This window comes from Saimiri boliviensis, chromosome 12 (assembly GCF_048565385.1).
Source record: "Saimiri boliviensis isolate mSaiBol1 chromosome 12, mSaiBol1.pri, whole genome shotgun sequence".
In the NCBI taxonomy this organism is placed as follows: Eukaryota; Metazoa; Chordata; class Mammalia; order Primates; family Cebidae; genus Saimiri; species Saimiri boliviensis.
Window position 1 is genome coordinate 84733048 of NC_133460.1, and position 24866 is coordinate 84757913.

The 24866-nt window shown below is 38.2% G+C and overlaps 1 protein-coding gene across 3 annotated transcripts in view; it reads right to left on the bottom strand.

Moving 5' to 3' along the window:
* Positions 1 to 418: 418 nt before the first annotated feature.
* The window catches only part of ERLIN1 (ER lipid raft associated 1), a 37365-nt gene continuing 12917 nt past the window's right edge, over positions 419 to 24866 (bottom strand). For all 3 annotated transcript variants that reach the window (XM_003922306.4, XM_010333191.3, XM_010333192.3), the window contains exons 7-12: positions 24264 to 24337; positions 16659 to 16717; positions 13313 to 13404; positions 5160 to 5249; positions 4214 to 4293; positions 419 to 1730 (exon numbers count right to left, since the gene is read on the bottom strand). In XM_003922306.4, the coding sequence (XP_003922355.1) occupies positions 1509 to 1730; positions 4214 to 4293; positions 5160 to 5249; positions 13313 to 13404; positions 16659 to 16717; positions 24264 to 24337 (617 nt within the window). In that variant the 3' untranslated portion in view covers positions 419 to 1508. The remainder of the gene's footprint in view (positions 1731 to 4213; positions 4294 to 5159; positions 5250 to 13312; positions 13405 to 16658; positions 16718 to 24263; positions 24338 to 24866) is intronic.

The following is a 24866-nucleotide window of genomic DNA, read 5'->3' on the forward strand; positions in this document are numbered from 1 at the left end:
TGAGGCCCAGGGGAAAGGCCCATTCACATCTGGGCTTTCCTTTCCAAATAAAGTGTTTGGCACAACCAACAAGCTGTCACGGGACTGACAGGCCTGACAGCTGAAAGGTTTCTAGACGTGGTCCCATGATTTTTTCTGTTGAGCGTCAACATAGTGTACACAAGAGGTGTCTTAACAAGCTGCAGAAACTCAGGCCGAACTCCGCGGCACACTGCCCCTCCAGAAAAGCCAACTGAAGGGAAAAAAGATCCACGTGAAGTAGGTGTCCTATTGCCACAGGTTAACTCTGTCATCTCCCATGGAAAATTAAATTCACTGGCTGCCCAGGATGTCCGAGCTGGAGAAACCACTTGAATTTAAGCATCTCAGGGCCAGGTGGGAAGGAGACAATGATGACCAAGGAGGCTTTCTAGATGACTTTTTGTTCCACACTATGTGGGCTCCAGACGAACAATCTTAAGGAGAATCAGTGTGCTTGTGACCGTGGCAGCCCTAGGACTTGGGCCGTTAGACAGAGGTGAAGGGGCAAATGAACATACCCCAGATCCAGTTTTAAAAATATAAACTTCTGGCAATTATGATACAACACTGTGCAGCAAACTGCTGGGGATTGTACGCTGCTCCTGTTTGTGGTTAAAGCCCTGTCCCACTCTTGGCCAGTCAGAGCTGAAAGGTAACACACAAGGAGTTGGCTGTGGCTAAAAACAGGCACCTTAGTCAAGCATGGCCTGCGGCAGTGGTGCTGACAATCACCACCCAATGGAGGGAATGCAGGGCCCCAGGGCTTTGGTTCAGAGCAAAGGTTTCATCTCACCCAAAACCTCAAACCAAGCCCCCTGTATCTCTGAGCTTATGAATACAATAAAGTAATGATTAGGAATCTCTCCGAGGACTCTCTGGTTGGGTAGCAAAGCTCAGGTCCCTGCAGGCCACCACTGTGACTGCAGGAAAACAGAAAGGTGCAAATCGTATCAAGTAAATGGTTGCTCAAGTGGAAGATCACTTCCTGGGGAACTTCCGCAGCCTGGAACTTAATCACATGGATGAAGGCTGGGACTGGGTCCCAAAGAAAGAGCCTGGGTCCCAGATAAAATCAGTCTTCTTGAACTTACCATATCTTTCTCAGGCCTCTCATCTCTTGAACAGGTCAGCACACATTTCCCCGGGGGACCAATGTAAACATTATTCAACAGATCTCAGCTTAGGAAAACACAGCTTGTTATATATTGTTTAACATTCCAGTGCAGGCAGTATCTTAGCATCAGACTTTCATCATTCATGAGCAGCAGTTTAGAAAGGAACACATACAGGATACTTGATAAGACTGTGGCTGAAAGGACCATTTGTGTGTCAGACAGCTGGCTCTATCCTCCACCCAGGACTATCACAGGAGAGGCGGAACAGATGAAGTGTAAGTTCTCTGAAAATCTTTAGAGTCTGTATAACCATTGCTCCCACTTAACCCCTTGGGCCACATCTTGATATGGAGAACATTTCCACCTCTTGCATCAACCTGTGCTCTCTTTGTTTTGGATGAGGTTCTCTCCAGAGGGTTCAAGAACCTCCTTAGAGGGGAGTGAGCTTTCTCTTCCAGTCCTAATATCTGAATATTTCAGAGCACATGAGGAGTCCATGAACATGTTAGGGATGTTGCTGCCAAAGTAGATCTTACTGTTAGAAGCAATGGCCTGGTACTTTTTGAGCTCCAGATATTCCGGGGTCAATTTGTGCTGTGTGGGGGGCAAACGAGAGCAAAGGCATTAGGATACTTTGGTGTTTCTCTCTTCCTACATACATTTCTCCTGTTGCTCTCCTGAGTATCAGGAGTCAAGTCTGAATAACTGCCAATGACCCTCTCTCACTTTGGAGAGTGGCTATCACATTAACAGGGGCGTTCCTGACTTAAAATGCCTTCAATAAGCTCCTGACTGAATGCAAGAGAAGCCATTCACTTTTTAATAAAAGGATGGGGGAGGTTGGAAAACAGCTTGTGATAACTAATGATAATAACTAATATTTCTATAATGACTTTCATTTCATCTAGTTGAATTCAACCTGGAATCGGTCTGGAGTTTCTGCTGATCCTCTTTTCTAAAAAAATTATTTTTATTTTTGTAGAGATGGGGTCTATGTTGCCAGGCCGGTCTCAAACTCCTGGCCTCAAGCAATTTTCCTACCTTGGCCTCCCAAAGTGTTGGCATTATAGGTGTGAGCCACTGTACCCAGCCCTTTTTTTTTTTTTTTTTGAGATGAGATCTCACTCTGTTGCCCAGGCTTGAATGCAGTGGTTCAATCACGGCTCGCTGCTGCAGCCTCAAACTTCTGGGCTCAAGCAATACCCCCATGGAGGCTACAGGAATGAGCCAGCACGCCTGGTTCTCTGTTGATTCTCTTGAGAGACACAGGTCAATGGATGAGAGAACTACAAAGGAAGGGCTGGTGCTCATTATCTTAACATTAGCTGTGATTCTGCTCTTCCTGAACAAATTCTAGAACTGGAATAAAATCTCAAGATGCCACCTGATCTGGCCTTTTGCCTTTCCCCAGAAGCTGGATGTTTAAGCTGTTTGTGATAGATAGATGTTTGTCGACCACCAGATCTCCGTCTGTCACAGTGTTCTGTTTTGTTTAAATCAGGATGCCAAGATATATCTAACCAGAATCTATCTGGGTTTGATTAAAACTCATTTCCACTGTTTCCTGGAACATAATGCCTTCCAAAGCCCCTCAGACCTTTCTGTGATCCTCTCCTTATCTTGAGTCCTGGCCTGTCCCCCAGGCAAAAGCCCATCTTGTCCTTCACAGTCCTACAGCATTTATTTTCTACACTTCGACATCGTTCACTCCTTAGATCTCTATCTTCTCCAGTTGATTCATATCCTCTGTCGAAACACTGCATTCAAACGTGGTCATAGTGCACAACCAAATTACTTTCACAAGCCTTTTTAATATAGGTTAGTATCTGAGTCACATTTTTCAAAATGGCCTAAAACGACTCCCCTTTTTGAATAAGGCTGACCTCAGTGGCAAGGTTTTGAAACTTGTGCCTGACTAGCTTCTCCCATTAGATTTGGACTGCTAGTTTCCTCAACTGGAGTTTTCTGTTGTGCCTTTCTCTTGGCCAAATTCCATTCTGTTTCTATAGAACTGTGTCTTTCACTGTTAAGTTCATTTTAAAATTTACATTGGTTTTCAAAGTACTGACAACATTCATTCTAACATACCTTATCATTTCTTCTAAACATGGATTATGTTGTTCCTTTCTAAATTGAAAGCCCTGTGTGTATCTTAAATTCTGACTCTAACTCTTCAAACTGCATCAACTACTTTAGTAATCTCTTTCTCAACCCTTTCTCTGTTCCAGTCCGCTCCACAATAACCTTATAAATCTTGGATATATCCTTCCCTTCTCAGAAGACTATCAGAGTTCTAGCTGCCTCTTAAATGGCCCCTGCTCACTAGCCGTGTACCCTCTAGCCAGCTTACCCCAGTCCTTAGACCAAACTGTCACCTATATATAACCCAGCCTCCCTTCTCAAGTTATCCCACATGAAATTCCTCATGACTGGAATAGTTTTTTAAATCCAATAAACAAGGAGTACTCAATGGGGGGGGGGCATTTGGAAATACGTGTGTGTGTGTGTGTGTGTGTGTGTGTGTGTGTGTATCTGTTAAAACAATTGGGGAACACTACTAACATTTAGTAGACAAGGGCTAGAGATACAAAATATCCTACAATGCATGAGATAGTCTTCAACAACGAAAAAGTATCCACACCCAAAATGCCAGGAATGTCTGATAAAAAACACTGCTCTAATCAGGCTTAGTATCTGCCCCAAAACGACCTTATTTGGAAGGATATTCTAAATGGACTTACTCTTATCCTGTCACTCTTATTTCAGAAGACCTTCAACTTTACTAATTATTGAGCCTTATATAGCAGTACAAATGAATGGATTTACAGCATGTAACCTGTGTTTATGTACGTTAGCCTTTGTCCTAGGCGTCCTGCTTTTATAAGGAACTATACAAAGTTCCCTACCCCAATGAGTGTGAAATATTTCTTGCTAATTGACTAATTCCGGAGGATGTCTTGGTGACTACACCTTCTTGACACTGGACAAAATCATACTGTCATATCAGAGCTCCTGAAAAGAGAAAGCTAAACCCCGAAGTGGTTTTCATTAGGGAAGTGGCCCTGGGAGCCAGTCACCTTGTTTGAAGTGGCATATTTGTGTGCAGCATAATATTCAGCATCTGCTTTCGCCTTCTCTCGGGCTAGGAATGCAGCATCTAGCAAATAAAACAAAGGAAAGGTGTCAATCCATTCCCTCAGCTGGTTAAGAGTCCCTTTCTCCACTGCCTAATACTTTGACTGCTTATTTCACATTGAAAGTTTTAAAAAATATTAGCAGTTTTCGAGTCCCAGTTCCCAGACAGCACCTTCTCAAAGACGAATACCCTTTTCACTGTCAAGTAACTGTCAGCTCATCTGAGCCTACTTGTTTTCTACTCTAAGTTGTTCCTTCTTTCCTCCACCCACTCTTCCACTTCCTATTACCCAAAGCCTCACACCCCACTCAGGTGCTAAGCTTCAAGGATAATATGTCCAGACATAAAAGCTCTGATCTATTTATTGCATTGTCTCCAGCCCCTCCAAATTTGATCCAGGATCAGTCAACAGAGGCAGAGAGAAAGCACAATATATAAACAAGTGACTTCAAGACTGAGCCAAGAACAACATCCCACTACATGAAATCAAGGATTTTGAGGCCCTCCATAAAAATTGTTTTGTTTTTCCCCAACTAATTTTGGTTTTTTTGGACAGATGGAAAAGAAACTGGTGGTGATGGTTTTTATTATCTTGTATATTCTTTATAATTGATTATGGATAGTCTGTCTCAAAATAAAGTGGTAGCTAATAAGCTCCAATTTAGGGAAGGAAAGGAAAGCTGAGCTACCCACAGTCACAAACAAACCCAAAAGCTAGATATGTGATAGCAATTTAAAAAAATTTATTTAGACTACCAGGCCAGCAACTTCCTCCTGACCACACTATTCTGTCTATGACCTTCTCACCCACAACAATTAAAGGCCTGATCCCTGGAGCAGGGAGGAGGTAGTCCGGGACGGAGCTTCATCTTCTCCCCACAATGTACCTTCTATTTCAGAAATGCGCTTTTCAGTTTCTTTCTCCATCACTTTCTGCTGAAAACGAATTTTTGCCACTTGTGCAATCTTCTCTGCTTCTATAAACATGTAACAAAAGAAGACACATTCAATACCATTTCTACAGAACCTGAGGCACTTCGAACCAGCAGCACACAGTCTAACACTGAATTACAGAAAGTTTTATGTGCGAATTGCTTCACTAAGTTTTATCTAGTCAGACTGCAAACTACTCAAAGGGAAAAAGGGAATTTATTTTCTACTTTACTCTTCTATTTTGACAGTGCTATGTCTGTGGGAAGAAGAAAAAAAAAGTTAACAGTGCCAGTCCTTCATGCAACTCTGTATCAATGATCGACAAGCTAATGGGGTAGAAAGATACTTTATGAAAGTACCACAGAACAAAAACAGAGCAATATAAATGCATAGCAACACAGGACAATTAACTAATGTGGCAGGAGAAATGAGTGAGGTAAGTGAAACCAAGGAAGGCCTTCTGTAAGGAATCTTAAATAATGGACATGACCTAGGAAGACATGCTAGGAAGCAAAGAAAAAGACAAGAGCCAGGCATGGTGATTCGTATCTGTAATCCCAGCATTTTGGGAGGCTCAGGCAGGAGGATCTCTTAAGCCCAAGAGTTCAAAACCAGCTTGAGCAACATAGTGAGACCTTTGCCTCTACAAAAAAATTAAAAAATAATCCAAGTATGATGGTACATGCCTATGGTCCCAGCTACACAGGAGCCAGAGGCAAAAGGATCTCTTGAGCCTGGGAAGTCAAGGCTACAGTGAGCCATGATCATGCCACTGCACTCCAGCCAGGGTGACAGGAGTGAGGCCTCGCCTCAAAAAAAGAAAGACAGACAGACAAGAAGGCACAAATGAATCAGCCACAAAGGAGAGGTGATATGGAGCCAGCTGATAAGAGAAGACAACAAAAAATAAGAACAGAAAGAGGGCTAGGAGACCTCTATCCTGGGTGACAAGCTAAGGAGCTTAGTTTTACTATACTCAGGATCTACTGTTAAGTTACCATTAGGGAAATGACATGATGGAAATGGTATCAGAAGAGAAGTATTCCAACTGCTGTAGGGAAATAAAGTGGAAAGCAGGGTGATTCATTTAAGAAGGTGAAAACAAGCATTGGGAATGAACATGATGGTGCATCAACCAAGTACATGCAGGGGAAACTCAACACCCTTCATAAACCTCTGGCCTACCCGAATGACCCAGGACAAGGAAGAAAGACTCCAATTACACTTTATATTCAATCACTGCTATTCTTCAAGAACATTCTCAATTTTCCTTTTCAGTCAAAGAAGATGGGTATTTTAAGGCATCTTATCTCTGACCCCTAGGGAAAATGCATAATGGAAAGAAAACTTCCAAGTGATTTCTTCATTCCAGCAAACAGTATGCTTTATGAACCACTCCAGGAGATAATTCCCTCTTTCTCCATTGATGTAAAGTCAATCTATATTACACCATCCAAAAACTAAATACTGTGTTTAATGGGGCTAGAAATTGAACTGAAAGTAGAAACCAAGATAAAACATGAATGAAAGGTGAGGGATTCGAAGCCTGCCACTGGAACCCAGAGAATGTTGCCTCAAAATAGGGGGACTGTTGCGGTAATCCCATTCAACAAAGCTCTTTGTCATATGGGAATAAACCGATAAAAAGCACCTCCAGACTTCTAGAAAAAGGGTGCAAAAGGTCTGAGAGAAAACCCTTTAGCTAACAACACCTTAAAATGCTAGATGAAATTTAGCAAAATGTCTTTTAATGCACAGCTGAGTTATAAGAAAGAATGAGATCCTCAAGTGACTTAAGCCAAGGGGGAGCTGAGAGCCTGAATGTGGCATCGCCGGGGTGGTTATGAAACAAGAAGGGAGAGGCACCTGATTACCCATGCAAGGCCAGGAGATGAGGCCTTGTGATGTTAGAACTAAGACCCTTGCATAAAACTGAGACCTCTAGAGGGCTGCAACTTTAATGAAAGGGGAACTAAAACACTCTACCAACCAGCCCAGTTAAGAAGTAATCTTTGCTCTACCTAGACGCATCACAGTGAAACTGAAGAACACCCAAATACAGAGAGAAACGTTAAAAGCAAAAAGAGAAGAAAGGCTGATTACTCAAAAGAAACAATTAGACTAACAGCATACTTGTAAACAGGTACAAGAGGCCAAACAAAATTGAAATAATACTGCAATCATGATAAGGAAAAATTAGCTTGCTTTAGAATTGTAGGCTAAATTACCATTCAAGAATGAAATAAAAGCATTTTCAAGCCAAGGAAGACTGAGATGACTTTCATTCCTTAGTCTTAACTGAAAAAACAAACAAACAAACAAAAACTACTAGTTAAAAAAAAAAATCACCAGAAACAATGGAGAGGAAAAAAATTTACTCAACACATGTCAATCAAAATAAATATTTACTGTAAGGATTAATCATAATGATCATAATTGATGGGAGGATAAAGATAACATGAAACTAAAATACTATGTAATAATAATATGTAAGACTGGAGGACAGCAGTAAGAGTTAAAGCATTCTAAGGTACCGTTCAAGAAGAGGACAGAATGATTAACTAGTTATACATACCAGAAATAGAATGTAAAACTTCCAATCAAGTAAAAGTAAGAAAAGAAAATTCAATCAATTCAATACCAATCAGAAAAGGGAAAAAGAAGCAGAGAAAAATGCATGGTAAATAGCACATAATTAAATGATACAAACACATCCAAATATAGGAGTAACCACAATAAATATAAAAAGACTAAACTCACCAGTTAAAAGACAGATTCTCACATTGGATAAGATAACAAAATCCAGCTATATGCTGTTTACAAGAGACACACCTAAAACATAACGACATAGAAAAGTTGAAAGGAAAAGAATGGGAAAAGATATACCAAGAAAATAACTAACCAAGAAAAATCTGGCATAGCTATATTATCAGGCAAAATAGATCTTAAATTAAAAACAAATCTAGGAATAAAGGTTATTACAAAACAGAAGCAATTCTCCAGGGAGATATAATAATCCTAAATCTGAATATTCTTAATGATATAGTCCTAAAATATATAAAGAAAAAAATTACAACTCAAAACCCATGGTCATAGTGGGAGATTTTAACATATCTTTCTCAGTAATTGATAGCTCAAGAAGGCAAAAATTAGAAGAATACAGACGATGTGAACAACACAATTCATAAGCCTGACCAAATGGGTATATAAAGAAACCTGCATTCAACAACTAGAGCACATAGATTTCAGTCTTTTCAAGCACAGATTATTTACAAAAAGAACCATGTACAGGTAAGCCACAAAGCAATTTTCAATTAATATTTAAGAATCCATATAACAGGTTTTATTTTCTGACTACAAGGTAGTAACATTGGAAATCAACAATAAAAAGGTAGCCCCTCAAAACACGATGAACCAGAAATTGAAACATATACTTTTAATAATTCATGAGCCAAAGAAGAAATTAGAAGGAAAATGTTTTTAAAAGAATTAAAACTAAATACCAATACACAAAGTACATTTCAAAACCTGTGAAACATAGCTAAAGCAGTACATAGAAGAACATTTATAATCGTCCATGTTTCCACTAGAAAAGACTGAAACTGGGCTGGACACGGTGGCTCACGCCTATAATCCCAGCACTTTGGGAGGTCGAGGCGGGTGGATCACAAGGTCAAGAGATCAAGACCATCCCGGTCAACATGGGGAAACCCCATCTCTACTAAAAATACAAAATTAGCTGCGCATGTTGGCGTACACCTATAGTTCCAGTTACTCAGAGGCTGAGGCAGGAGAACTGCTTGAACCCAGGAGGCGGAGGTTGCAGTGAGCCAAGATCGTGCCACTGCACTCCAGCCTGGGTAACAAGAGTGAAACTCCATCTCAAAAAAAAAAAAAAAAGACTGAAACTATCCAACTCAAGAAGTTAGAAAAGAACAAATGAATAAACTACAAAAATAAAAATAGATGGCCGGAAATAATTTTTTAAAAGTGTAAACAATATAATCAAAACAACAACAATCAATAAAAACAAAACCAAAGGCCAATTCTCTGAAAACACAAATAAAACAGATCTCTGGCAAAATTGATTCAGCAAAAGAAAAGGCACAAACAAGCAATATTAGGAATGGGAAGGGGGCACACAGATTAGGTAGAGGTTTTAAAAATCATGAGAGAATTCTACAAACAAATTTATGCCCCCAAATTTGAAATATCAGATGAAATGAACAATTTTCTATGAAAATATAATTACCAAAACTGGCTTAAAAAGAAACATATATCTGAATAGACCTATACTCAATACAGGAATTAAATCAGTAGGTTAAATGTTACTATAAAAAGCAAACAAGAAAACAAAAAAGGCACAAACCCCACAAGACTAAGATGGCTTTTACAAGTTCCACCAGACCTACAAAGATGAAATGATACATATCTGATATATAATGATCCGATATACAATAGAACACAGAAAAGGAAGACATGCTCTTCAACTCATTTTGGGGATAGTATAACCATGATACAAAAAACCCTGACATTAATAGTATAAGAAAATTATAAGCTGATCTCATTTATGAAAATGAAGGTAAAAATTCTAAAGAAATTAATCAGCAAACTATATAAAAAATGTATATAATGACCTATATAATGAACAAGTGGTTGTTTATCCCAGGAATGCAAAGATAAATCTATTAATATAATTTACCATATTAAAGCTTTAAAAAGAAAAATCCTATGTTCATCTCAACATACGTAGAAGGAAATTCTAGGCCGGGCACAGTGGCTCACACCTGTAATCCCAGCACTTTCAAAGACTGAGGCAGGTGGATCACTTGAGCTCAGGAATTCAAGACCAGCCTGGGCAACATGGTGAAACTCTGTCTCTACAGAAAATACAAAAATTACCTGGGTGTGGTGGCATGCACTTGTAGTCCCAGCCACTCGAGAGGCTGAGGTGGGAAGATCACTTGAGCCCAGGAGGCTGAGGCTGCAGTGAACTGTGATTACACCACTGTACTCCAGCCTGGGTGACAAAGCAAGACCCTGTCTCAAAAAAATTCTGAAAGTTTTAATAGCCATTCACAATAAAAGCTCTCAGCAAGCAAAATACAGACTGAAACTTTATTAACCTTTGTTAAGTACAGCAAATGTCACTGGACTATTGGAAGTTAAAGAGAAGAATGCTTGTCACTTTCTTTTCTGCACTGTACTAGAAGTCATAGCCTAAAGCAGTAAGATACGAAGGAATAAAGGCATGTGACTATAAGAAGAAAAATAAAATTGTCTTTATGTGAAGATAAGGACCTACTGTCTGAAGCCCATATGACTGTTCATGGGAAACCTAAGTGACTATTAGAAATAAGAGCATCTTGAGCAATATTGCTAAATAAAAAAATCAACAGCATACTTACACCAATTAGAAAATGTGTCTTTAAAAAAGTCTGTAACAAAAAACTTAAAAGACACATAAGAACAAATCTTTAATAAATTTGTGCAAGAACCTTAGAAGAAAATTATGACACTTTTAAAAAGACATCTCTCATAAATGGAGAAATACATTTATAAGACTTAATATCATAATTTTCTCCAAATTGATGTATATATTTAATGCAATTCCAATCAAAATCCCAACATAGTATTCCACAAAACTTAGGGACCTGGTCCTAAAATTCACGTGGAGGGATAAAGGTCCTTGAATAGTCCAGGATAATTTTAAATATAGTTAGGAATAGTTAACAGTTAAGAGGAATAGTTACAAAACTCACTCTCCAGATAGCAAGAGTTAACATAAAAGCTACAATTAAAACAAAGTGATATTGAGCAAAGAGAGACCAAAAAATTGGAAAATAATAGAGATTCTGGCCTCAGAACAAATTATGTATAGTATCTTGTTATAGCAAGATGAATATGGCATTAGAAATAAGTAGGGGAAATAATGAACTATTTAATACACAGTCTGAAACAATTGACTTGCCATTTGGAAAAAATGAAACTGAATCTCAGTGTCATACTCAACACCAAAACAAATTCCAGATGGGTTAAAGACTTAAATATGAAAAGCAAAACTTTAAAACTTTTAGAATAAAATTATTACTTTGGAGTAGGGAAAGAATTCTTAAGAAAGGAAAAGCACAAAACATAAAGCAAAAGATTAATGACTTTGACTACACAAAAATTACACATATATGTATACTGAAGATATTGCAAAGTTCAAAGACAAGCCACAAATTGAAAGATGTCTGCAATGCATAAATCTGGAAAAGGATTAGCATCCAGTAGATATAAAGAACTTTTACAAATCAACTCAAAAAAGCAATCAAATAATGGGCTAAGGACATTAATAGGCAACTCATATAACAACAACAAAAAAGGAAAGTTGAATGACTGATAAGCGATATTTGACTTTATTAACAATCAGGGAAATTCAAATTGAAATTACGTGATACCATGTCTTCCATTAAACGGGCATAAATTTTTAAGTCTGATTAACTTCAAGGACCGAGAAGTATGTGTGGATATAGGTATTCAAATATGGCAGCATAGAAACTGGAACTCAAATATTGGTGAAGAGAAGGTAAAATCAAAGAAGTACTTGAGAGAGCAATTTGTCAATCTGTTAAATGTGAAGACATGCTACCCTATGACCCATCAATTCTACTTTGAAATAGCTATTCTAGAGCAGTGCTTCTCAAGCTACCGGTGGAAAAGTACCTTACCTTTGTGTGTGTGTGTGTATTTCAATTTATGAGGAACCAATAAATTGTAAACCATAATAAAAACAAATTATAGTACTAGAAAAAAGAAATTACAAAACAAAAAAATACATAAGCTCTGATTTTTTATCTTTGATTCAAGAAATATAAAACTGCTGTTATTAAAATGCTATAAAAACTTCTAAACACTCATTCTCAATTTCTATACTCATCTCATTGAGGCTCAGAAACAAAAAGCTGGTGATATGGCACTGGCCCACACCATATGTTGAATAATGCTACTCTACAGAAACTCTTGCATGTGTTCACAAGGAGGCACTGCATAAGAACGTTACTGTGGCAGTGTTTGTAAGAAGAAAAAACTAGAAACTACCTAACTCTTCATTGGGAATTCATTACAATAAAACTAGGCCCGCTCATGGAATGAAATACATAGCAGCTAAAAATAAACAATCTATCATCTCACAGAGAATACGATGCCCAAAAAAAAGAAAAAAAACCCCTAGATCTGCATGTGTCAATATGAATAAAACTCAATGTTAGTAAAAATAAGGCAAGTGGTAAAATAAAAGGTAGAGTTTGATATCATTTTTGTAGTTTCAAATAGGTTAAACAATTTTATAAACTGTTATATACATACAGTAAAAGTATAAAAATATGGACAGAAAGGATATACATCAACTTCAGAATAGAAGCTACTCTGAGAAGAAAGTTCAAGAAGTAGGACCAACGAGTATACAAAGGAGGCTTCAAACAGATAGGTAATTTTTTTCTTAAAAAATGATCTAAAGGGAATATGGCAAAATCTTAAGCTTTCACTACATTGTTCTCTATATATTCCTGCAAAATTGAATTATTTAATTAAAGACATCTTAAGCTTTCAGCATCAACTAAAGGCCAAAGAGGGTGTCTAATATACAGTGACCTGGAATACAAGGGAAGCCACTGTAATCCAAAATGAACTGTAAGCAATCCTGCCATGCTTTCATAAACGGCACTGTCTACCCAGGTAAAACTAAGTGCGTGTCAACAACAAGGATGCATACTATAATCTGAACCTTTGGTCAAAAGAAACTTCCCTACTCTTAATCTGTATAAATGAAAATGCTATCCACAGACCAAAGCTGCCTATAAACACTCTCTATTCTCCCTGCTCTTGAAAGAGACAACAGTGACAGCCAACAACATGATGGAGAGCCACGGCAAGTCACTAAGTACTGGTCTCACCTACTTTTAAAGGCTTTAGAACATCTGAACCTACGATGGATTTTCCAGAATTCCCTACTACATATGATGCAATCTTACTGAATCCCATTATACCCAAAATGAGACTGATGAAGAACTGGACAAACAACAAATGTACTTGAGACAGTCATTTCAGAGAGAAATCCAAGTACCTATAACGGCCTTTTTCCTCTCTGTCTCAGCTTCTTTTTCTACAACCTTTTGTTTCTGTGCAGCTATAAGGAGTTTTGTCTTCTCAGCTTCCCTGTAAGCAAAATGTTATAAAAATTAGAAATGATCCTCTTATGTGCAGTCACAGCCAGTAATTCTGACCCTATATGTGATCTGAAGGGAATATGGCAAAATCTTAAGCTTTCATTATATTGTTCTCTATACATTCCTGTATAATTGAATTATTTCATTAAAGACATCTTAAACTTTCAACTAAAGGCCAAAGAGGGCTTCTAATACACAGTGACCTATAAGGAAAGCCACTATAATCCAAAATGAACTGTAAGCAATCGTGCCATGTTTTCAAGAGTCATGCTATAGTGAGTCAAAGAACTGTTTTTTTCAACACAAACTTTTGGACGCATTAAGGTAGGTAAGAGAGGTGTGACTTTATTTTACTTATTATAAATCTGAGGTTGAAAGATTCAATGTTTTGCCCAAAGACATCCAGAGATATGAAAAAAATTTAGTACATTGGAATCTTAGTCTGGTTTTCTTCTCCTAGTTGTATTGCATAAAGCTGTGATCTGGAAGGGAATATATCAACGCTTCCTTTGCTGTTAGACCTCTGGCTAGTCCATACAGCAGTTCTGTGTCAATCAGAAAATGGCACCAGCCTCTGGGCAGATGCAGTCCCACAGGTGCATGGTTTGACATGCAGAATGAAGCTGAGTTTCAGCTCCTGCCCTCCTCAGGTGGGCACCCATGTGCAGTAGCCGTTATTTATTGCGCAGAAGATATAACTAGGTGGTAGTTATTAGGTAGTAAATGGGGCTTAATGTAAGGAGAATTTTCTAAGGCTTCTAGTGTCTAATACAGGTTGAGCATCTCTAATCTGAAACTTTCAAATCCGAAACCCTCCAAATTCTGAAACTTTTTGAGCATCCACATTATGCCACAAGTGAAAAATTCCACAAATAAGCACTTAAGGTAAACTTTGTTTCATGTGCAAAATTATTTAAAATATCCTATAAAGTTACCTTCAGGGTATAGGTGGATACGAGACATAAACGAATTTCTTTTTTTTTTGTTTTAAACTCACCAGTATACCAACAAGGAAAAAAATAAATGAATTACATGTTTAAACCTGGGTCTCATCTCCAAGATATATTATGTCTATGCAAATATTCCAAAATCTTTAAAAATCCAAAATTTAAAATACTTCTGGTCCCAAGCATTTCAGATAAGAGATATTTAACCTGTAATGCAAATGGCTGGCATATTATCAAACATGTACAAGTAGCTACTGGGTAACTATGTGGCAGAAGTGGTATAAGAAAACACTACTATCAGGTGCAAGGTTATACTGGATGTATAAATACTGGAGGTCCAAAGAGCAATAATACTGCTTTATGAGGTTGTGTCTGAATCCTTTTTGTTACCATGAAGTGTTTTATTATTTTTTTTATACTGGATCATCCGAAGGCGGCTTTTAATTCTGGAATTCCAATAGTCTATAAAACTAAGAAAGATCCAGAATTATCTGAAAAGTAACTCCAATCGATCCCCAAAACACTCCCTCTTTCCTCTGATAACATTGATAAAAACATGAAATGACAGTCTGAATACTATGAGAGCAGAAAACACACAATATTCATTTTTCCATCATCAGGAGCAATTATATTTAAAGCCTAAGACACGCTGGGCCTTTAACGGATTTTCTTTTTTTTTTTTTTTGATACAGAGTTTTGTTTTTGTTGCCCAGGTTGGAGGGCAATGGCGTGGTCTCGGCTTACTGCAACCTCCGCCTCCTGGGTTCAAGCAATTCTCCTGCCTCAGCCTCCGAAGTAGCTGGGATTATAGGCGCCCACCACCACACCCAGCTAATTTTTGCATTTTTAGTTGAGACAGGGTTTCACCCTGTTGGCCAGGCTGGTCTCGAAACTCCTGACCTCAGGTGATCCACCTGCCTCAGCCTCCTGAAGTGCTGAGATTATAGCCATGAGCCACCATACCCAGCCTATAATATTTTTTAAATAAGTGGATCACATCCGTAATCTACCCAGCCTGGCACTCTACACTTTATAGTTTTGAAAGAAGAGTTCCTTGTCTACAATGAAAAAGAGAAACAGGATGGATGCGGTGACTCACACCTATAATCCCAGTACTTTGGGAGGCCAAGGCAGGAGGAGGACTGCTTGAGCCCAGGAGTTTGAGACCAGGCTGGGCAACAGGGCAACCACGTCTCTACGAAAAATACAAAATTTAGCCAGGTATGGTGGCATGCACTGGTAGTCCCAACCAGAAGGCTGAGGTGGGAGGATCGCTTAATCGCTTGAGCCTGGGAGGTTGAGACTGCAGTGAGCTGTGATTGTGCCACTGTACTCTAGCCTGGGCAACAGAGCAAGACCCTGTCTCTAAAAAAAAAAAAAAAGAAAAGAAGAAAAAAACAAAAGAAAGAAAAAGAAATAAAACTCTGTATGATCTCAGAGAGGGTATGAGGGAAAGGAAAAATATAAAAGAAGAAAAAAATAATAAAACACTTCATGGTAACAAAAAGGACTCAGAAATAACCTCATAAAGCAGTATTACTGCTCCTTGGACCTCCAGTATTTATACATCTGTGGTACCCTTGACTTCTGTAAATTTATTTTTCCATCTCATATTTTCCCTTTTAACCTATCAGCCAAATTTCCTAAAGACTTTTATTTCTTTTTAGTACCTGTCATACGAAAACAATAATTGCCATTTCAAACACAGTAAGTACTCCTCTAAAAGGGATCCTCTTAAAACTAATTTCACGTCTTCTCATTCCCAGCCTGCCCTGGACACATAAAAGAGAAGACCACCAGGAGTCAACACAAGCAAGGCTTCCCTAGAGGCACAGCATAAAGAACCAGGTCTAATTTTAGATATGCAATCACATATAATGGAAAACCAAACTTTATACCAACAAGATATCTATTCCTACCATTACAACACAGAAACAAAATATGAGCACTCTCTTCAATCTTAACAGCTTCAGGACTCTGTCCTCTATTAATATTTAATTCAAGGTACTAGTCACATAAAATTATAGCTCCTCAAGCTTCCAGCAATATTTTTATAGCAAACTGCATCTTTAGCCACTGAAACCGCTTCTGAAATGTCCGTAGATAAAGAGAACACTAGTAAGAGTCTAGTGGGAATTAAGACACAAGAATAGGCAATATTACTAGAGTAAGAGGAAAAAAGACAGACACATACTCCAGCCCAGAGTGTATTATCTCACATGTTTCCTCTAGACTGGAGTATTAATATACAGACAGCCCTAAACAGAAATATTGGGATCCCATGCATATTACTCACATTAACTCAAAATTTCTTCTTATGGCTTCTGGGATTTTGGGTTTTGTAACACGCACAGCCTAAAAAATAAAAGTGAAAAAGCCAAAGTATATTTGAAAGATTAAATCTTCAAATTAAATCTTCTACAGAAGAGCTCCTCAAACGATACTAATCTAATAAAACAACAACCATAATACAGTGGCCTACTAACACGTTTGGGGAGCCCAGCAGAACATTTACTTTTCATGCCACAACACCAAGAATCAAAGACAAGCTGCTTCTTATTACCTTAAACAATGTCAGATAGGAAAAACCACTGTACGCAACGAGAAAACAACTGCCTTAGGAAAAAGGTTCTCCCTTAAAAGATGTTTTACAAAGGTCATTAGATGCTTTGCTTTCTTTTTCAACCCTGTAAATCAAAGAAGCTGGGAAGGTAAAGTTCCAAGACTGAAACTGTAAAGTCAGAAACAATTACTCAAATACAAAAGCAACAAAAAAACCTAGGTTGGTATATGCAATTTAATACAGCAAGTAGTGAGTACATTAATTTATCACTTCTACCCCCTGCAATCACTCAGTATTTGCTATAAGTAAACAGCCGAGTGGCTGAAGGGAAAAAAAAAAATCAATCAATTGCTTATATTTTTTCTTCCTGAACTCTAACTCGGAATAAAGTCTATCTGTCTTTATGGACAGTGTTTACTAGACATGTTGTTTCCCAAATCACAGTGTTATTTGACACTAATTAAGATCGTCTACCTGGACATAGTTAAGATTATGTACCTGTTGGTTTTTTAAAGGCTGACTTTTCTACATCAAGGACTTGATCTCTCGAAAGTTTTTGATTTTACTAAACATACGATACCCACACACCTACCCTCGCCGCCCCACCTATACTGCAAACACACGCAAGAAACACTTTGCTGGTCTGAAGAAAAGTTTTTCCTCTGAAAACTGGCTAACCTTTTAAGTATTATAACAAAGCCTTTAAGCACTTAGTCTTCTTTAAAGGCTTTTAAAACTTTTAAGCAATACAGCATTCCCTGTATGAAACAGATGAGTCAAATTTGTAGGTAATTTTAAGGAGTATCACAACTAAATATAAGGATTACAGTGGAATGGAATAAGCAGCTGAAGGCTATGTGGAAAGAACTCACGACACACTGGCAGTGACACATGTGAGGCCCCACAACTCAGTGGAGACATCCAGAAGACAAATAAACATTCAGGACCAGATTTTGTGAGACGGCAGATTTCACCATGTGACTACGGCAAGAACTGTCATACGGCATTTTATTAAGAAACTGGCCACATATCTTTTTAGCCTTATTAAAAGCAGCATAAAGAAGGACTGTCTTTTTTTTTTTAAGACAGAGTTTTGCTCTTGCTACTCAGGCTGGAGTGCAGTGGCGCAATCTCGGCTCACTGCAACTTCTGCCTCCCGGGTTCAAGTGATTCTCCTGCCTCAGCCTCCCTAGTGTTTGGGATTACAGACATGTACCACCATACCCAACTAATTTTTGTATTTTTTTTTTGGTAGAGACAAGGTGTCACCATGTTGGTGAGGCTGGCCTCCAACTCCTGATCTCAGGTGATCCACCCACCTTGGCCTCCCAAAGTGCTGGGATTACAGGCGTGAGCCACTGCACCCAGCCACACCTGTCTTTCAAAGACTCCTATTTTACTGAATGAAGCTCAAGAACACACTACATTGTGCTTGCTAATCTTGGGAAATCTCAGATTTTCAAATGTATGAAAACATAAACACTTACTGTACAGATACCATGAGTAAGCTGCATCATAAGAGATTTTAAAAGTAAAATGACAGGGTAGTCCCTCTTGGGTACCCCTCTCTCTCTAAAGAGAGACAACTGTTCTCCTTTCTGTTTCTTTTGCCTATTAAACCTCCAGTCTTAACATCAAAAAATAAAATAAAATAAAATAATGCCCCCACCCTCCACACACACAGTGAATGGAGAAGAAAAATTGGCTAATGAAATAAATAGATCTGTTGAAACTGACCCCTGGGTGTTAAGCATACATTATCAATTAAAAAAAAACAAAACCAGCCTATAATATAGTCACTCTCTTAAATAACATAGGGAAAAAAAATCAAAGATGACTATTTTCATCATTCTAATCTGCCAGAGTAGTTTTTCAAGAAGAAAAATGGGATGTAAATATATGGAAAGGAACAGAATCAAATAGTGACTGTTAACAGAGAATGTTCATTCAACAATAAATATTTATCAGGAACCTACTGTGTGTCAAGTGCTATTTGTTGTAGGAACTGTGGATATAGCAGTGAACAACAAGATAAGGTTGCTCTCATGTCATTTAATCCAAAAAATTACTAGAAGGCAGTGAATTCAAGTTGTAGATAAATGATAAATCTAACAAGAATCACATTTCTCAATGATTAAAAAAAAATCATTGCAATTTTTACATGTTGAACAGCATTAAAATTCATTAAATCCATTGGTAATAACTTAGGATGAATTTCTCCTCCAAATCAGAAATTCTAAAAAACAAAAAGGCTGATATGATAAAGTAAAGCCATAAACTGTGTTCCTATTTTTAACTTATATTGGAGGATCGCACGAGGCCAGGAGTTTGAGACCAGCCTGGGCAACACAGCGATGGGCCATCTCTACAAAAAATAAAAAAAATTAGCCAGACATGGTGGTGTACGCCTGTACTCCCAGCTACTTGGTAGGCTAAGGCAGGAGGATCGCATGAGCCCAGGAGTTCAAAGCTGCAGTGACCTATGATCGTGACACTGCACTCCAGCCTAGGCAACAAAGGGAGACGCTGTCTCAAAACAAAACAAAACAAAACAACACATATACACCTCCTTAGGTGCCTGATACAGCTTGAAAGTATCGATAATGAAAACTCATCTGTAAGATGAAGCTGGCAGAAACAGCAAAGGCCATTATTTTTTAAAATATGTTGTCTCTTGTCAGATTTTAAAATTAAATAAAGTTGAATTATCACAACCATATGGTAATGTGTTAAAAATAACAAAGCTCAAAAACAGACTTGAAATTCTTAAAATGCATTCCAACTATTATAAAAAATTGTTTTATAACAAGACAAAAGCAACCAAAGCAAAGGAGCTCTTCTCTTCTAGGGTATGCTTAAGTTATTGAAAAATATAAAAATTAAAAAAAAATTTTAACCCTAAATCAAAGGAGATCTTCTCTACCACTATAAGAACATATAACAAAACTACATTTTTTCATTCAATAACTTTTTATAAAAACAGCAAATAAAATCAAGTAAATTTAAAAGATCCTTCTGGCTGTTGTACAGAAAATGAAGTAGACAAAGGGAAAAGTGAAAGTGGGGAAAGAAGACGGGGCTACTGGACATGTCAAGGTAAGAGTTGGCAGCCTGGCTTGAGATGGCAGTGAAGATAGAGGTGTGGTTAGTTTTATTAATACATGGATTTTGGTGGTGGAATCAGCAGGACACAGGGACTGATGAGATGTTGAAGGTGAGGCAGTTGTCAAAGATACCTCCTACACTTCTAGAATGGTTTGAGGGGAAGGAGTTGCCACTAACTGACAAGATGGGAAAAAACAGGAGAAAATATGATTTGATAAGACAAGACCAAGGACTCAATAACTAATCAAAGAGCAGGAATGGGAAGATCAATGGAACAGAACTAAGTTCAGAAAAGGATTCTAGTATATAATAGAATGTAGCATATAACATACATACTATTTCAAAGAAGGGGGAAGATAGAAAAATAAATTATTCAGTAATTACTGCTGTTACCCTATTTGGGGTTGGGGGGATGGAGTTGAAGGCCTACTTTGCAACTGGGATCAAAATGGATCCCAGATGAATTAAAAGACTTAAATCTAAGAACACGACTGTAGTCCGGACACAGTAGCTCACGCCTGTAATCCCAGCACTTTGGGAAGCTGAGGCAGGAGGACCACCTGAGGTCGGGAGTTCGAGACCGGCCTGACCAACATGGAGAAACCCCGTCTCTACTAAAAATACAAAATTAGCTGGGCATGGTGGTGCATGCCTGGAGACTGAGGCAGAAGAATCACTTGAACCTGGGAGGCGGAGGTTGCAGTGAGCCGAGATCGCGCCATCACTGCACTCCAGTCTGGGCAACAAGAGCGAAACTCCGTCTCAAAAAAAAAAAAAAAAAGAATATGACTGTAAAAGCAGGTAACATTTTTGTAATTTGTAATTTTAATTCCGAAACTTTTGAGATGGTGAAAGACTCTTAAAACATGCCAGCTCAGCAACACACCATAAAGACATAATCACTAAAATTACTAGGTAAAAGATTCAAACTTCAAAGTTGTCAGTGGAGAAAAAACAAAGTTAAATGATGAAAAAAAAAAAAACTGGAAGAAAATGTTTCCTCTACATATATAAGAGAGCTACAATATCTAACATACAAAAAATCGCTTATTTTCTAAAATGAATTCTACCCCTCTCAAAGGGTAAGGTTCAAAAACAAGTTCTCTATATACAAATGCTATTTATTTATAGATGGTATTGCTCTGTTATCCAGATGGGAGTACAGCATGAACACAGGTCACTGCAGCCTCAACCTGCTGGGTGGGCTCAAGTCATCCTCCTACCCCAGCCTCACAAGTAGCTGGTACTATAGGCACATGGCACCACACTCACCTAATTTTTTTTAAAATTTTTTCTTTTTGAGAAGGGGTCTCACTATGCTACCCAGACTGGCCTCAAACTCCTGGGCTCAAGGGAGCTTCCCACCTCACCTCCCAATGTAGTGTGATTACAGATGTGAGCCACTATGCCCAGCCAAGAATAGCTTATTAAAATCAGTTAGAAATACCAACTAAAAAAATAAATAAGCAAAACTAACAATTTACAAATAAAATAAAAATGGCCAATAAATAACCTAGGGTAATCAGCTTCAATAATTAATACAAAATACCAGATCAATTTTCTCCAAAAGAATTAAGAGAGAAAGAGAAAGCTTGCATCTGCTAATTATTTGAATACAATCATGCAATCAAATGTGTAAGAACTAGCTGACCGACACTGCTGATGAGAAGGTGGGAGCTGCTAACATTTTTGCAAAAGGTGATTTGGTAGTATGTATCAATAAGCCCCCAAACAGGGCATACACTTTGATCATCAATCCCACTTCAAGAATTTATCATAAGAGAAGGATTTAAAAAGATGTACAGAATATATAAGCTTGGTCATTCCAACATGTATATAACAGCAAAAAATTTGAAAGCATAGAGATTCACAAAAAATAAACATTAAAAGTAATGATTTACCAAACCTATATTTTTGTTTTGGAAAGATGTTCAGACAATGTTAGTGGAAAAAAGAGCAGGTGTGGTAAGATTCTGCTTTAGTTGAGCATATATGCATTTACATCTACAAACATTTGTTCATGTATATATACTAAGAAGAGTCAGGAAAGATATACCAAATGATGTTATCCCTGCATAATAAGATTGCTGGTGAATTACACTGTATTCTTCTTCATTCTTCTAACATCTAGCTTTTTTCTACAACATATATAATGTGTGTGTATAAAAATTCCAAACATATACAGAACAGTAAGAAAGAAAATAATCCAACAGAAAAATGGGCAAAAGATATGAATGGGTGAGCAACAGAAAAGGGTATAAATGACCAATAAATATATCAAAAGATGTTCAACCTCATTAATAACCAAGGGAATGCAAATCAAAGGGAGCTATAACTCATCCATATGGTAACAATCCATCTGTATGGTAACAATCAGTATGTCAGACTGCTTCCAATGTTGATGAGTCTGTGGGTCACAATTATTTGCATATACTGTTGTTAAGAATGTAGATTTGAAGGGCTGGATGCACTGGTTCACACCTATAATCCCAATACTTTGGAGTCTGAGGTGGGCAGATCACGAGGTCAGGAGTTTGAGACCAACCTGGCCAACGTGGTGAAACCCTGTCTCCACTAAAAATACAAAAAAATTAGCGGGGTTTTGTGGCAGGCGCCTGTAATCCCAGCTACTCAGGAGAATCGCTTGAACCCAGGAGGCAGAGGTTGCAGTGAGCCGAGACTCCACCATTGCACTCCAGCCTGGGCAACAGAGCGAGACTCTGTCTGAAAAAAAAAAGGAATGTAGATTTGTACAGTCAGTTTGAAAGATTATTTGTACATACAAGAACATGTGTCATGAATGTTCACTACACTATTGTTTAATAGCAAAAACTTGGGAACAGAAAAATGGCTAATATAAGGCAAGGAATTCTAAACAGCTGTTGAATGAGCTAGATCTCTGAGCAACCCCTTGGGCAGGATCTAAGAACAGCTGACCTTCACGTTCACTATCTTTAAAATTAAAAAGCGACTCCAGCTACAACTGACTTGAACAACTCGGAAGATTTTACAAAGTTACCTCTGGACATTTCAAATGACCCCTTAGTTCTGGTGGCACACTCTCAGGTGTCTGAGATAATGACAGTGCATGAATGAAGCCAAGAGAAAAACCCCACCTATCTTTCCAGTCTTGTTTATGAGAAGCACAAACATACACAATCACAGTGAATGCACACTCTCAGTAGCAGTGCTGCTGAGTGTACAGAACTGAGAAACATGATAAGCTCTAGTTGCAGTAACGTTCATCACAACAATCAACTGGTCTCCTATAGGCCCTGAGAAAGAACACTAGAGAAGCCTCAATGCCACTTCTTAGGTCATCTGGATCCAGAGCAGTGGCTTTTGAATGTTACTGACCATGGACACAGTGAGAAACACATTTTGTGCTGACACCCAATATAAACACCTACCCCCCCACACTTTTGTAAAACACAAGTTTCACGGAATATTTAAACTTATTACATGCCATTTCTTTTCCTATTCTATTCCATTTTATTAAAGATGCGTTTCATGACCTGCTAAAGTTGATTTTACAACCCACAATCTGAAAACACAATAACCCCTAAAACAGCAGGGGGTATAACATCTCTCCATTCTATTTCCCAATGCTAAAGCCACTGCCACCACTACCGCCACCACTAAATTCATCTGCTACTTTGCTTTTACTAGGGCTATCCCTCCACTTGAAATACCTTTCTCATTCTTCCCCCACTTAAGTCCAATTAATTTATCCAAACCTACTTAAAATCTCAACTCAATCACAGCCCTCTCCTGGGCATGCTGTCTTCTAATGTTCTCTTGCTCTCACAACAGTGATCATTCAATAGATTCATCTGCCAATTAATTACTTCGTGATAATTGTTTTGTCCAGAATTATTCAAATCTTACACTTGAACTCCCTTTTCGTAATCTTACTGAGGGCAGGGATTATGCTTACACCGATTTATAATCATTACTGTAGCTTAATGCTTCATACATGGCAGAAATATGAATTTCACTTCCTTGTAAGAGCCTCAGCTGATCAATTCCATCTAGGAGTTCACAAATGTCACCCATGGTAAGCTATGACAGTATTTTATTTTGGCAGAGACCTAAAGTCAAATTGAGAAAGGTATTCTATAAATCACCACAGCATCTCAATTAAATAATAGCTGAATAAGTAATCCAATGAAAGGAGGAACAAACTCAAAGCTCTCAAAATTCCCAGAGAAGTTCCCTAGGAAAAGAACTTACCTGTATAGTAAGACCTGGGGCCATGAGGTTTAAGTCTTTCTGCAGAGCTTGCTTCAGGTTTTCATCTATTTGATCTGTTTTTTAAGCCAAGAACAACAGATCCATGATACTCAATTTTTTTAACATTGTATTCATAATGAAAAAGAACTAATCATTATTAGACCTAAAGTTTCCACAGTACTATTCTTTTACAGAGCTTAAACTGCCTTTTCCTCCCTATTGTGTAGGAAAAAATTGTGAGGAATTATCTAATAAAGAAATTAAGGAAGAGCCGGGTGCGGTGGCTCAAGCCTGTAATCCCAGCACTTTGGGAGGCCGAGGTGGGTGGATCACGAGGTCAAGAGATCGAGACCATCCTGGTCAACATGGTGAAACCCCGTCTCGACTAAAAGTACTAAAAAATTAGCTGGGCATGGTGGCGTATGCCTGTAATCCCAGCTACTCAGGAGGCTGAGGCAGGAGAATTGCCTGAACCCAGGAGGCGGAGGCTGCGGTGAGCCGAGATCGTGCCATTGCACTCCAGCCTGGGCAACAAGAGCGAAACTCCGTCTCAAAAAAAAAAAAAAGGTAACTTATTCGACTTATTTACTCGATAAACAACTA